Source organism: Pseudorca crassidens, chromosome 14 (assembly GCF_039906515.1).
Source record: "Pseudorca crassidens isolate mPseCra1 chromosome 14, mPseCra1.hap1, whole genome shotgun sequence".
Classification (NCBI taxonomy): Eukaryota; Metazoa; Chordata; class Mammalia; order Artiodactyla; family Delphinidae; genus Pseudorca; species Pseudorca crassidens.
Window position 1 is genome coordinate 62,790,725 of NC_090309.1, and position 15,451 is coordinate 62,806,175.

The 15,451-nt window shown below is 39.5% G+C and overlaps 1 protein-coding gene across 4 annotated transcripts in view; it reads left to right on the forward strand.

The window, feature by feature from the left end:
* Positions 1–15,451, forward strand: part of EIF2AK2 (eukaryotic translation initiation factor 2 alpha kinase 2) — a 38,272-nt gene that overhangs the window by 8,112 nt on the left and 14,709 nt on the right. For 3 of the 4 annotated variants that reach the window (XM_067703255.1, XM_067703256.1, XM_067703257.1), the window contains exons 4-12: positions 1,498–1,646; positions 3,402–3,525; positions 3,885–3,961; positions 4,130–4,226; positions 5,776–5,810; positions 7,439–7,504; positions 9,101–9,223; positions 12,011–12,127; positions 13,589–13,769. In XM_067703255.1, the coding sequence (XP_067559356.1) occupies positions 1,498–1,646; positions 3,402–3,525; positions 3,885–3,961; positions 4,130–4,226; positions 5,776–5,810; positions 7,439–7,504; positions 9,101–9,223; positions 12,011–12,127; positions 13,589–13,769 (969 nt within the window). The remainder of the gene's footprint in view (positions 1–1,497; positions 1,647–3,401; positions 3,526–3,884; positions 3,962–4,129; positions 4,227–5,775; positions 5,811–7,438; positions 7,505–9,100; positions 9,224–12,010; positions 12,128–13,588; positions 13,770–15,451) is intronic. The other variant, XM_067703258.1, reaches the window with a different exon arrangement.

The following is a 15,451-nucleotide window of genomic DNA, read 5'->3' on the forward strand; positions in this document are numbered from 1 at the left end:
CTGAAGAGACTTCAGTAGAAAGCATTTCTGAAATAAAGAAAGACCTGGCTTCAGATTAAAACAACTCAGCAACTAAACAGATACAGAAAAATACAGAACCACCAAGAACAACATCAGCCCTTGTGAAAGTACTGAGCTCCAGGGGTCAAGAAAGAAACCTATGAGCATCTAGGCAGAAAAAATTATATAAAATGTAAAAATGAAAAAAAAATATCATGCTGTTCACAGCACCATTAAAAACTAGGAGACATTGGAGCAGCAGCTGTAAAATGAGACAAGAAGTCATTTTACATGTGGGACAAAAGTGGATCATTCTCAGATTTTGAAAATCTTGAAAAATTTTAGTATTCAAGATATTTTCTTGAAAAATCTTACTTGAAGGGACTTCCCTGGCGGTCCAGTGGTTAAGGCTCCGTGCTTCCACAGCAGGGGGCACAGGCTTAATCCCTGGCCTGAGAACTAACATCCCTCATGCCATGCGCTGCAGCCAAAAAGAAAAGAAAAAAAAATTTTTTTTCTTTAATTAAAAAAAAAAATCTAAGTTAAAGATGTCACCCTTCTAATCAAAATTGAGAAAAGTAAATCAGGCAAAACCCACAAACTTATAAATTGTTAAAGAGCCAGAAAACCAAGTCAAGAAGTTAGAAAAGGGGGCTTCCCTGGTGGCGCAGTGGTTGAGAGTCCGCCTGCCGATGCAGGGGACACGGGTTTGTGCCCCGGTCCGGGAAGATCCCACATGCCGCAGAGCGGCTGGGCCCATGAGCCATGGCCGCTGAGCCTGCCCGTCCGGAGCCTGTGCTCTGCAACGGGAGAGGCCACGACAGTGAGAGGCCAGCGTACCGCCAAAAAAAAAAAAAAAAAAAGAAGTTAGAAAAGGAACAGTAGAATACCTTTCCCCACAAAAAAGCAGAAGAAAGACAGTGATAACAATAAGGGCAGAAATTAATGTGAAAAAAACCAAAGAAATAATAAAGAAGATAAGTAGAATCAAAAGTTCTTTGACAAAGTTAACAAAGTAGAAAAACTTTGGACAAGATTTTGTCAGATTAAGAATTTTAAAAGGGACAGATAACAATGGAAGGAGTAATGCTATTATGTTCATGTTTCCTATGAAGTTGTGATCCAGGATATAGCTTTACTTTGATATTTGTTGTCTTGTTCTTTGAGATTTACAAAGGGCACAGAAAACCAGAAAATGTTATAGAGTTTTACCGGATAAACAAGAAAATTGACTATTTTGTTTTTCTTTATGAAACTATAAAAGGGAAATGGCTGATTTCTTTTCTCCTGTTAAAATTTATCCTTGTGGGTTTTTTCTGGCAGAGGAAGACATATACTTATACTTTTATTAAAGTATTATAGTAGGGAAATCCATAAACTCGAAGTGGTGTTTCAAATTATTCATTTAGTAATTTTATTAGGCAAAAAATAGTAATTTTATTAGACAAAATAAATTTTGGTTATCATCTATATAAACAAAACATTTCTTTCTTTTAGGCCGCTAGTCCTTCATCACTGCAGACAGGAGATCCTTCAGAAGTACCACCCATTGAGAATTACATAGGCCGTGTTAATACGATTGCCCAGAAGAAAAACCTATCTGTAATTTATGAAGAATGTGAATCGAGGGACAGTGGGCCCGATAAGTGAGATGTCGTGCTTTTCCTTCTGTTTCATTGTATCTAAGCAACAGAACAGGCTTATTTTCATGTCTCATTTTCTGGAAATATCTGTCCTTTTTGGTATGTTCTGCAGGAAAGGTTTTATATGACTTACAAGCAATGGGACATCTTTGTAATTAAAATATTGAAATGCTTAATTGGTGAAGACTTGGGACCCATATCCCATAATTGATCAAATCTGAGGAATCCTTTATTTCTGAGGTATATCTGGATGGTTTAGTCTGTAGGAAGCCTAAGAGTGGGTGGGGTGCCCCTGCTGCAGGGTTGTGAAAATCTTCCCATCCCTGAGGTCACAGTGGCAGTCACTGTGTGAAAACATCTCTGCCACACGTGTGGAATGACTCTCTTTCTACCCTTGTCAGAGTAGAGCTGTTTGTCCAGGTGTTTGCCCTTCAGATTTGATTAACTGATGTCACTCTCTAAACAAATACCATGTATTAGAAGGAATGGGCTTTCACCCTGGACTGTGCAGAGACCAGGATTTGAGGGATGTGATGAGGGGGACAGATGAGAGCGTCAGTCAGAGATATTGAGAATGTCACCAGTGAGCTAAGACTTTGGACGTGAGGAAGAAGAATCGATTTGAACTGGGAAAAGCAGAAAGCAAATGAGTATGAGGGAGATTGTTTCTCAGCTACAACCAACCAGTTAAATGAGGGAGAAGGAAAAAATATCTAAATGGCAAATAGTCCAAACAACCACTGTAGGATACTGTCCTCGGAATTGACTCAGCTATGGATGCTTTACTTTTCACCCTGATGGATTTTAGGCCAGAACTAGGAAGAGAAAAATGTGATAGGATTCATTGGAGTGAAATATTCAAAAGTGAATTCTGTGAGTCAATCTCAATAAATTAAGAGGCTATTTTATTTTCCCGTAGCTCACCTGTTTGGTTTCTTTGAATTAAGGGCTTTAACGTTCGATCGCTGAAAGAGAGAATTCTATTTAGGGAGTGCTGGAGAAAAATAGGAGCCCTAGAAATGATCCAGTCACTCAGCCCAGCTCCCTAACTTTCCCTTCAGAGCCTAGCGGGGAAGACTCACCCTGGTAGGGTGTGTTTCCCTCTGTGACAAATCATACTGGAATAATTCTGTAGCACTGCATGGTAACTCCACGATAAGTTCTTATATAATTGTCCAAGGATCCTTGCCTAACCACAGGCATCCTTACAGCTCATATGAGGAGGGGGTGACTTCAGCATGGGGCTTTTGCACTGTGAGGATTTTCTTAGGTGTTTGTGCACATGAGCAGGGGGCAGAAAAGGCTAAAGTTAGAGCTGAAGTTAGGGATGCTTTGCCCATCTCCTACAAAAACACTCTAACCTTATTATTTCTCCTGTAGAAGCCCCACTTCCTCTACTGGCTTTTTCTTTCCAGTTGAACATCTCTGAAAAATTCATTGGATCTGTCTTCCTTCTCTGCCTCCATGTCTTTTGACTTTTGGGGAATTTTAAAAAATCACCACTTGGTACCTTAATGCCAGATGTTTCAATGAAGCAACAAAGAGCAGTTGCCTGGAAAATGCAAACTGAGATGTTAGCCAATCCTGGTTATTCTGGCAAACTGGTCAGCCATCTCACTGAAGGTTTAAATTAAAGAAGAAATGAACTATGAAGCCACCTATTAAATTAGGTGTTAATGTGTGTTTTTTTTTCTGAATCATGAGTTAGATTTAGTGTTTTTTGGTATTTGGGTTAATACTGTTTATCATTTCTCCTAGATTTCATTATAAATGCAAAATTGGACAGAATGAATATGGTATTGGTATAGGTTCCACTAAACAGGAGGCAAAACAATTGGCTGCTAAACTGGCTTATGAAAAGATACAGTCAGAAAATTTAATGGTATGTACTGCCTTTGGATTTAATTTTTATATTTTAAAATTCTTTCTGAAGTTGATTTGAGGTTAGATGATGTTTAGATGATGCCAAGACAGCCAATCACATAGCAAAAGGATTCCTCCATTCTGTGTCCCCAAAATGAGCCATGAACCATGGGACCACGAGGCCCCAGAGGGATCACGGTTCTGTTGACAACTCAGGTTGTTTTTTTAAATCCAGATCAAACATCCATAAAAAATGTATTAACCCCATAATTCTTTATGGCTGTGAGTTTGGTAAATGTGGGGAAATAAATGTGGTAGTTGGTTCCCAGAGACTGAGTCACTATGGAGAGGTAATTTAGTTGCACTTAAATCTTTCAGAAAGCTGACGCGTCCTCTGGTTGTTTCAATACTGTGTGTGGTGATGTCCAAAGCAACTCTTCAGCGACAAACACATCGTAAGTGTGGAGAAACGGTTGTGTTATTTAGCAGATTCAAATTGTAGCCTGAAAGAGCAAATATTTATGAAAATGTTTAATGTTTAAGGAGAAGTTAGAAAAAGCAATTACTGATCAACAAAAAATAGGCAAAATTCATAAACTAATAGTTGTCCCCTTTTCTTCTAGTGCTTCTGAATCACCATCTGAAAATGACTTCTCAACAAGTGAAGCGGAAAGCAATGATAACAGTGATGCAGTAGACAAGTCTTTCCAATCTCCAGAGGTATAGTATTAATCTCTATGCTTCCTAGTTAATCTTATTTTCCTTTGTGTTTCTCCATTTAAAAATGACCTCCAGTACCCAACCATAATTTTTCTATTTTTTTCTCATGTGTTCTTACTAAATCAAAATATTTTGCAGCCTTTTCACTCTCTCCTTTCTTTATTAACTCCCATTCTTCACATGCAAAATTCTTCTATTCTTCACTCCCATCTTTCTCCCCCTACTCACCTTTGTATTTTCATATATTTTCTATGATCTGGCTTCAGCTTTTCTATCAATTGGATAGTACTTAAAAGTTTTATGAATAGAGTTCTGCTTCTGTTTTAAAAAACTAGAACTAAACTTAAAAACTAAACTTAAAAATCAGATAGTTTTTGTGGTGATGATTAGTGTTTATCAAAGTTATCCTATTTATAAAGAACTACAAGCAAATCAATAAGAAAAAGATAAGCAACTCAGTAAAAAAATGTACAAAAGAGCTGAACAGACAGTTCAGAGAAGCAATACCCAAATGGGCAACAGACAAAGTATGAAAAGATGCTTTACTTCATAATAATCAGGAAAATGCAAATCAAAACAACAGTTAGATACCATTTTAAACCCATCCATTTGAGTCTGGTTATACTAAGTGTTAGCACAGCTCTGTTGCTGTTATAACTATTATATGCTGCTGGTGGATGTATAAATTGGTACAGCCCTCTTAGAGAGCAATTTGGCAACATGTGGTAGACTTGAGGGTGTGCCAGCTGTACCACCAAACAGTTCTGTTCCTAGGTACATCTTCTAGAGAAACATGGGTATGTGTGCATATAGAAACATGTATAAGCATGTTCTTTGCAAAATTGTTTGTAATAGAAGATACTGGAAACAATATTGTCCATGAACAGAATGTCTGAATTTATCATAATGTAGTCACTGTGCAAAACTGAGGCTGGCAGGTGATATGAGCTCAAGAAATCTTAGTCTGGTGTTCGCAGTCTGTGTCAGCATATTAAAATTGGTAAAAAACCACAAAACCTAACAGAATGAAAGTGAATATGAGTGAAGAAGAGCTATATGATATTAATTTTTGAGAGATATATCAAAGACCCCTTTTTTGGCTAAATGTTAAAATTAAATTATTAATTTGTCCTAAAAACGAAAATATTTTAAACTAGATCTCTGGGCCACACTTGTGTCTTTACTAGCAGTGTGAGTGATTGTGATGCACACCTTCTTGCTAAGATCTGCTGGCCAGAGGATCACCTAGGACGCCATATTCTATACCTGGAAAATCAGTGCTTCTGCAGAACATGCCCTACAATTTGTCTTTTTTGACCTTCCTGCCATATCTGTCTGGTTGCTAAAATCGGTGAGAACTTTGATATAGCCAAGTGCAGTGAAAGCAGGGCTTAGTGAGAGCATACAAATTGATGAGGTTGTTAATCTAAGGACAAAGAAGTGTGATCAAAGAACCATCTAGATATACAGGAGAAAGGATGGCAAGAAAAAGCAAGATACTTAATTTAATCATCCGAAACTATTGATATTCTCCATTTTTTTATTATAGAACAGTTCCAGAAATAATCCCAGAAAGGTGAAGAGGTGAGTATCATTATGCATTGAACATGTTTTGAAATGTAGTTTTATTTCAGACTTAGTTTATTAGCCTTATTTATTAAGTCTTCAGTATTTGTAGAGTACTATATGCCCTTATTTGAGTGGAGTTTCAGAGTAGAAAGCATAATTAAGGCTCACTGAAATCTTGAAATCTACAAACAATACTTTTAAATACGTGGAGAACTCTTTGAACATACACACACACTACACTGTAGACATAAAGGCCTATGGGGCTATTGGTCGAGTAATTGATTAAGGGCATTATTTTGGACGAGGCTGACACAGGAAATGGGTTTGCAGAGATGTTTTCACGAGAAGTGCATAATGGGAATTCCCTGGCGGTCCAGTGGTTAAGACTCTGTGCTTTCACTACGGGAGCCTAGGTTCAATCCCTGGTGGGGGAACTAAGATCCCACAGGTGTGTGGCACAGCCGAAACACGCACGCACACACACACACGCACGCACACACACACAATAGAGAAGTGCATTATTTTGCAGATAAGCAGGTAGAGTAGAAATGGTATCATAACTTGGGGAAGAAAAAAAAAGACCAAATGTTATGTAAATTATGGTGACTTGGTTTCTTGAACTGAAAAGAAAAGCAAGGACGTCAGTATAGTCAGCAGTGAGAGTGAGATGGCAGCAGGAGCCATTATAAGGCACCAGTACATTCCAAACAGTAGGCGATGTTTGCAGAGAGATGATGCCTGATGCAGGTATTTGAATGAAGATGGGAGAGGTCTGTGTGTGAGATGATCAGGCTGTCAGTCGTGGTTCTAGTGTCAGGGAGGAGGAAGGAGGAGCGTTTGTGAGACAGACTGTAAAGGAAGAGTAGACATGACTTGAGGGAACTGAGTTACAGAACTGGTTGAAGAAGATGCAAAGGAAAAAGGATACAAAGATTGTTCCTTGTGGATGAGATGCTGACAAGAGTCATGGCACTGATGCTGTTAAGGGAGTTGAAGACTTGACGGCTTAGGGGAGAGATAGCAGTTTGTATTTGTTTAGTTTTAGGTGTTATTTGAACTTCCAGTTGTAGGAGGCTTACCACCAGCAAGGAATAAAGGTCAAAGGAAACACAACCAGGATGAGAGTCCAAAGAGATATATTTCCTGAGGTTTTGAGTCTAGAGGGAGAAAAAGAGAGGCCAGCGGCATGCTGACAATGAATGTGTTAAGGCCAAAAGAGGAACCAAGAAAGGAGTGAAAAATAGAGGACAGAGAACCATATTGTTTCTAAAGAAAAAGGTTAGTATTTGCTACCTCATTATTCTAATAGTTGACTCAAAATATAAAAAGCCGGGGCTTCCTTGGTGGCGCAGTGGTTGAGAGTCCGCCTGCCAATGCAGGGGACACAGGTTCGTGCCCCGGTCCGGGAGGATCCCACATGCCACAGAGCGGCTGGGCCCGTGAGCCATGGCCGCTGAGCCTGCGCGTCCGGAGCCTGTGCTCCGCAACGGGAGAGGCCACAACAGTGAGAGGCCCGCGTACTGCAAAAAAAAAAAAAAAAATATATATATATATAAAAAGCCTAGTGCGACATGAAACCTACTAACATAAACAAGTTACATTTGATTTCAGTTTTGAGTTTACGGGCTTCTCTTAACTTTTAGATCTTTGGCACCTAGATTTGACTCTCCTGTGAAGACGGAAGAAAGCAGGTATACTGTGGACTCCAGGTAAGAGGGAAAACTGTGAAAAAGAATTTGTTTAAGGATACATTTGCTCCTCTGACAAAAGTTTCTTAAGGGACTGTTGAACATCAGGCAGGTTAAATTATATTTCTACCTGAACTGTTTAATTGTTTTAGCACAATCAGGCCCACAAAGGATCATTGTCTCTTGGAGGAACACAATTTAGATGTATCCAAATGGAATGTGGTAAGTGTAGACCTGTGTGATACTCAGGTGGATTTCTCTGACATCTATGGAAGGTTTTAATATTGAAGCAAATGTTCCTCTAAACCAGTGATTTTTTTTTTTCAACAAAAGTACTCCTGCAGGAATCAGAGTAGATCCACTTGGATCTGTATTCCATTTTCCAGCTCCATAGCAGATTTCACTTTGAAAAGGGGTTGCTTTTGTGGTAGATCATGTGTTTGGGCTTAAATAAAGTGTCTAAAACAAAGGAGGCCTATTTGCAACAGGGGGACATTGAATATGAGCTTAAAAAATAATAAAGAATCACCAAATATTTAATAAGTACCTAGTATATACCTGGCACTGTGCTGGACATTGGATTTATAGCAGGAACAAATAGAAACAGCTCCTGCCCTCCTGGAGTTTTGAGGGGATGATGATTACATGAAAAAGTCTGTAATTACAAACCGTGGTCAGAGGTCTGAAGGAAAAGCCATGACATGGTTAGAAATGAAAGCAGAACCCTTGGATGTAGAGTGAGGGGCGAGGCAAAGCTTTCTCTGGGGTCACATTTGTGGGGAGGCCCTGAGCTTCTGCAGAAGAGCATGTGGGAAGGTGAAGGTGGGAAAGGTGATGTGAACGTCGGAGGAGCGGAGACAAGGCCGTGTGCTGGGAGGGCAGTGAGCAAGGGCCCGGGGCCATGAGACCAGCTGGAGAGGGAGGCAGGGCCAAACAGGTGGCCCCTTGTAGCCCATGCAAGGACTTTCTGGGCTTTGCTGAATGCAGGGGCAGGCTATGGGAGGATCTAGGCAATAAACAGATGTGATCAGACTTAGTGTTTATCACACTGGTTGCTTTGTGGATCACGGATTGGAGCGGAGGAAGGAGGGGAAGTGGAGTGTCCAGTGAACAAAGTTCTGCGGGAGTCTGATGGAAGTTTGGACTGAAGGGAAAAGGTGGGCAGACACCAGCAGATGTGTTTTAGAAGGAGAATTGGCAGAGTTAATGATGGAATGTGGGGCATGAGGGAGAGGGGAAACCCAAGGAGTTGCCAACGTAGGCAGGCTCAGAGCATGTGCTCGTTTCTCTTGTAACAGCTTGGTGGTAGCCGGGGAACACAGTGTGGCACTGTTTTCTAAAGTTTTATACTTGGGATAAGATTCTTTACCATGGCTTTTGTTTAACCAGAAGGTGACTGACTCTCAGGGGTGATCTGTTATGTAGGGATGGGAAGAGGGAAGACCTATCCTTTGCAATTCAAGAATTTCTGTGAAGTGGATCCTTCTTATTCAGAAGAGGAGAGTCCTGCTTATTAGACAGTCCATTTCACCAGTGCTGTTAAGGGAAAGTGGGAGGGTGGGAGTGGGGAGCAGCGAACCCTGAACCTCAGAATAACAGTAACGTTCATCTTTCAAGGTTTATCAGAGATTTTACAGAAATAACACCAATTGGCGAAGGTGGATTTGGCCAAGTTTTCAAAGCCAAACACAGAATTGACGAGAAGACTTATGTTATTAAATGTGTTAAATATAATAACGAGTAAGTAGTAATATTTTATTTTTTTGAATGGGAAGGTGTTTTGAACCTGCAACTATTCTTTTTTATGTATCTCTCTTCTGCACTAGCGTATTATTATTATTTTTTAATCCTCCTTAAAAATGTCATTCTACCATGAGGAGCTTGGCTTACTCTGAAATGATCTCACTTTACCGTGGTTACCTCAATTAAAAAATGGATATACCACTGATCATCCTTTTGAGGCTGTCTTGATGAAAACTAAAGTTATAAAATCATTTAGCTTAAGATGACCTTCGAGATTTTGTAGTTTCATCTCCTTATCTTAACAGATGAGGGGACTGAGATCCAAAGATATGAACTGATTTGACAAAGGTAAAAGCTAGTGGGTGTTCGTTGTCTATTATTGCATAATGCACCACTCCAAAATGTCGTGGCTTAAAAACACCTAGTTATTACTATCTCTAGTGGTCCTATGAGTTGATTGTGCTCATCTGGGCCATTCTGCATGCATTTGCAGTTAGGAGCTTGACAAGGCTGGACATCGGAGATGGCTCTCTCACATGGCTAGCAGTGGTGCTGGCTGTGGCTACAAGTCCCACTGGCACTTGTTAACCAGAGCACCTCCACATGGCCCCTTTATGTGGTCTTGGCTTTTCACAGCTTAGTTGTTGGGTTCTGAGGACTGTCCCAGAGCAACTCATCCCAGGAGGGAGCAGTCTTGGAAGTTCCACATTATATTGGTTAAACAGAGTCACTAAGAGCAGCTCGAGGGGAGGGCAAATAGACTACTTCTTACTCTGAGGAGTGGATGCAAGTATGTGGAGAGAAGGAATTCATGATGACCATATTGGACACTATCTATTGTGGTAACAAAGTGGAGATTTAGAGCTCATCCTCTGGAATACCAGTCTGCTGTATTCCCACTATATACCAGTGCGTCCCGTGTTTGTCTTACGTATTATCTGTGCCCTTCCCAAGCCCCACCCCACTCCAATTACTGGATAGCAGAACTCCTTCAGGAAGGAAAACACAGAGGAAGCAGGTCTTAAATCACATGTTCACCAGTCTTGCTTGTTGTTTTCTGGCAGTTGTTAACTATTTGTAACTTGGCCAGACTGATCCCTCAAGGACTAGAGAAGGAGATGGAAAAGGGATATGGGTGAAGGAAAATGACATGAGCAAAGGAGAAGCAGGCATGGTGTCCCAGGTGTTCTTCATCCAGTTAAACCAACCTACTTTCTGTCCCATGGACAGAAAGCCTTGCAGTTGAAATACCTTCATACCTACTCGGCATCAAAACAAGGCTTTTTCCTTCTTCATCGTTTTGCTTAACAGAAATGAAATACGGTTGTTCCTTCTCTCCCCTAACATCTTTTTTAATGGTCATACTTAATTATGATAAGGGTGCAATGTCTTGGACATTTCTAGTGGCTTCATAAATTGGTAAAACATAAATTGGTGAAAAATACACTTGGAGATATTAATCTAGAGCCATAAAAATGTTTAGATGCTTTGACCCATGGATTTCCTATCTGGGAACCTATTCCAAGGATATTACCCAGATTATGAGAAAAGCTATTCAAGAAGATAAAAATCACAATCACAATGTCATTTATAGCAGTGAGAAATTAGAGCAAACAAAATATTCAGCAATGAAGAAATGATTAAGTATGTTTTGTTCTCTCCCCTGATCAATGGCTATTTTGCAGTCATTAAAAATGAGGGTTATGTACTGTAAATATTATACATGAAATAGTATGATGCTGAAAGTTGCTTTAGAATAATCCAGGGGGAAGATGAGGAAGTAGGTAAGAGTATAAATGAAACAAGATTGGCCAGGAGTTAATAACTGTTTTATCTGATGAAACAGTGATGGCCAGGTAGGGGCTCATTCTACTATTTCCTCTACTTCTTTATACTTTTGAAATCTTACATTAAAAACTTTATACATGATGGTTATACAGATTGTATAATAATCAGGAAAATTTTAAAGCTAATACATTATATAGAAAAAAATAGGATAAAAATATACCCTATAATTACAAATATGTAAACATGTATATGAAGAAAGACTATAATAAATAATCTAAAATAATAAATGATTATGTTAGAATTGTGTTGACATGAGTAATTTTTTTCTTTATTTTTATAAATTTTACATCATATAGAACTTTTCAAATTAAAAAAAGAAATTATAAAATGTTTGCTTATTTTCTCATCCTTGAAATCACAAATTTATTTATTCCATTTGGCATAGAATTGTCATAGCTCTTGACTACACATCCCTGTAAAGCTTCCACATTGTGCAATGAAATTTCAGTCTCTCTGCATAGATCACCCCCTTTGTGTACTTTCGCCACACACTGAAAATTCTGAATTAGATTCTTCATGCTGCTTGTGTTACCTACCACTTCTGCCCAAATGGGGTTTGCTTATGAAATCCAAATTGATTTTAACACGTCTAAATAAAACATAGTGGATGATTTTTTTTAGCTCCCCCCCAGAAAAAAAAATTCCATCACTGGCAGTTCACAGACTACTACGTATGACTTTTAAACTGTGATGTTTAGAATAATTAAGTTACTGTTTTTTTCTCTTATGTTGAGAGTGAGAACAGCTGTGTTTTTTCTGTGTGTTCACTCTTTCCTTTTGAGCACTGCTGGCTTGCATTCTAAAACTCAGTGTGGAAACCATGGTGACTGTTTAATAAGGGAATATAAGTAGTTGTCTGCTGTTGCTCGAGGCGTTTTGTTGTTGTTATCAGGGATGGATACTGACGCTTTTGTGTCCCCTGTTTCTTTTAACTAGGAAGGTAGAGCGTGAAGTGAAAGCTTTGGCAATGCTTGATCATGCAAATATCGTTCACTACCACAGTTGTTGGGATGGGCTTGATTACGATCCTGAGCAAAGCATAAATTCTTCAAGGTAACTAAAAGGAAATTCCCATAGTCATAATGGGATAGAGGAAACAGTCATTTACTATGTGTGGGCCACTGGGTAAGGCCATTAATTATTACATTTAATAATCACAGCCAGAAACATTGAGACACTGTTATGCCTCCATTCTACAGGTAAGGAGACAATGAATAGTCTTTTTCTTGCTCCAGACTTGCTTTAAAAAACCTTTTTTTAATTGTCCTCTGTGGTTTTTGAAATCTCAGGTTTAGCTTTCCTGACTCTGTTGTTTAAGGTACAGGCTTGCTCCCATGCCCTGACTTCAGTCCAGGCCATAAACGCAGTCTTGTGAAGAAGGTTTGAACTTGCTGTCTATGCTGCATTTGGAGGCTCCCCTCCTTCCTCCACTGCCAGCCCTCTTCTGTCCCTCTCACCTGGTTGGCAGGGTGCAGTCAAGGGGCCTCTTCTGAATGCAGTTATACCCCTTACGGTCAGGTGGTGGGCAGTGAAAATAATTCCAAGACCCTGAGCTGTGACGGGGGCTCCCTCCCCTCAAACCTTGCATTACTGACGATTTGTCTCAGATAAGCCACTGCAAAGGGACTGAAGGGTTTTAAAGAGCTGGCGCCTCCCTTGGAAAGTCACCCATTGTTTCTTGGAGACAGTCCTTTCAGTATAATCCTGAGGCCACTGTGGGCCTGTTCATCACCGTCTCCACACCATGTAATTGAGAACCTTATCATCGGTTTCAGAAGTACCATCAACATACAGACTTCTTCAGCTTTCAGCAAATTCCTGGCTACCTTTTTCTATTTTCTAGCCAATATATGCTCAAAGAATTTAAATTAGTATTGAGGCCAACTTAGTTCAGGAAAAAACCCAAAAGCCAAAACCAAAACAAAAAACCATGGTTAGCAAAATCAGTCCTCCCTGCTATACCTCATAGCAATTTGTTGGCACTTTTCTTAAATTCTTATCTACGTACTATTATTTTAGGTTTGTTTTTCCTTTATCTCTGTCCTATTAAACTATACTCCTCATGACAGCAAAGATAGTGTCTAACTCACTTTCTTATCTTTAGATGCCTGTTCTGTGCCTTTCACAAAATAGATGCTCAGTAGAGCAATGGTGAATTAAAATGTTTCAAAATTACTGTATATATTAATGAAATTTGGTTTTCTGCAATTCCATTGTATTTATGCTTCTATTCCTATCTATTAGCAAAGATAATCAAGGACCTTCAGCAACAAAGAATGGGCAGGCTGCTACTTTATAACTTAGCTAAACAAAGCTTTGGATACCTGGGAATTTATGATTTAAATAAAGACTGGGTTATAATGTTTTGATTCAAATTTGTTATATTTAGGTTTGTTTAGAGACATATTTTGGCATTTTTAAGAAGGTGCAATTTTTTCAATGGAATTTTAAGTGTATTTTTTAATAAATTTATTTGTATTGCTACTTCTAACATACTGTGAGTTTTATACCCAGATCAAAGACTAGGTGCCTTTTCATCCAAATGGAATACTGTGATAAAGGGACATTGGAGCAATGGATTGAGGATAGAAGAGGCAAGGAACAAGACAAACGTTTGGCTTTGGTATTCTTTGAACAAATAACAGAAGGAGTGCATTACATACATTCAAAACAGTTAATTCATAGAGACCTTAAGGTAAGTGGAAAAAGTACTTTGTTAGGAAATGATAAATTAGTTAATTTAAAAGTCTATCTTCTTTAGTTTTAGAATCGATTGACAGTCATGAGGAAATAACATCTCTGATCCTCTAAAGTTAGAATGGATCTAGCACTTGCCCCAAATACCAATCTATAGAACCACGCAGAAGGTCTCCAGGGCTGTAAACTTATGGAGACACTGAGCTCCACAGGAAGAAGCTCATTCACTTCTGGTTCTATTTGTCATCCTGGCTGAGAGTCACACCCCAGTTGTAAACACTAAGAGCTTTAGTATACTGAACACTTGTGCAAATAATTATTGTGGCTGGCACAGCCAGCTGGCTGCTCTGTCCCTGCCTCTACTGCTTCTCAGGCTTGTCTGAGAGGCAGAAGGGACTCTGGTAACTGGCTTTGGGAACATGGGTCTCTTAACCTTTCAGTCATTATTCTTGAGGGCAGTCACAGCCACTAGGTCCAGAGTCTAGAATTTCCTTGGCATTTGGTTAGACATCTGTGCCCCATGATTGGAAAATTGCAGTAACCCAAACCTTGGAACATGTAGCATATCTTTGTATTTTCATTTTCTTCGGGCTTCCTAGCTTCTTTTATGGTCTAGTTGAGCAGTTTTCCCATTTCCTCCTCAAAAGTGAAAGAAGAGAGACAGAAGAGCTTTCAGTCTCTCCTCCATACTCCCTGTGATTTGCCTATGCTTATCACAGACTGGCCATGCTGAATCCTGTCACCGAATCTTTGCTCATGTTCTTGCATTGGACACTCACTGCCTGTCCCCTTTGGTACCAATTCCTTTATGAGCCTTTCCCAGTCACTCTGGATCAGACAGAAGCACCTTGTCTATGTGGACCTTGACTCTCTGCTTATCCCACCTGTCTAAAACAGCCGGGAATGAGAAACAAAGCAAAAAGTTCCTTGAGAAAAATAAGCAACCATGTACATAGTTGTTTGTTTGGCCTAGGTAGAAAAAGATGGCCCTTAAGAGGTATTGCATCCTTGGTCTGCCCGGGGGCTGGATGTCTGATGCCTTCAAGTAGGAGTCTACCTCGTTCCAGTATCTTTTTTTAACAGTATCTGAAGGTGTTCTTTGAAGTTGGAATGATATAATGACTCTGTTCAAAAGGTTACATTTAGAATGGCTATACCTACACTTCGAAATAAATCGTAGAGTTAAATAAGAAATTGAACACAATTATCTATTTATATAATCATTTGCAAATAAATTACCTACTTACACAGTCATTTCCTCTACTCAGCAGTTTGAGTGTTACCTCCCAGACCCTTGTCAGGATGAGTTAATGAAATTCTGATCGGTGCTCCCTTCTCCCACCACCTGGTCTGCCAGTTCCCTTCTGTATTCCGCACTGCTTGTGCTCCGTGTCGGGGAGTGATCTTTTCTTGTGTCTGCAGAGAATGTTTGCTCTATGTCGGCAGGTGCTCAAAGGTCAAACTTTAATACTACTGAGCCTTCTTTTCATCTTCTTCAACTTCCTAGCTTCACTGCTACAGTTACTGTTTTCTCATATCTGAGACAAGATATGAACAAAGGTGTGCACCTTATTTTGTGATGCTTTGCAAAATACCTGCTCCTGGTGGCTTTGCCAGAGAACAGTCTTTACCCAATAAAGCCCCTATTCTATAAAGTCGACCAGCATTTACCTTAAGAAC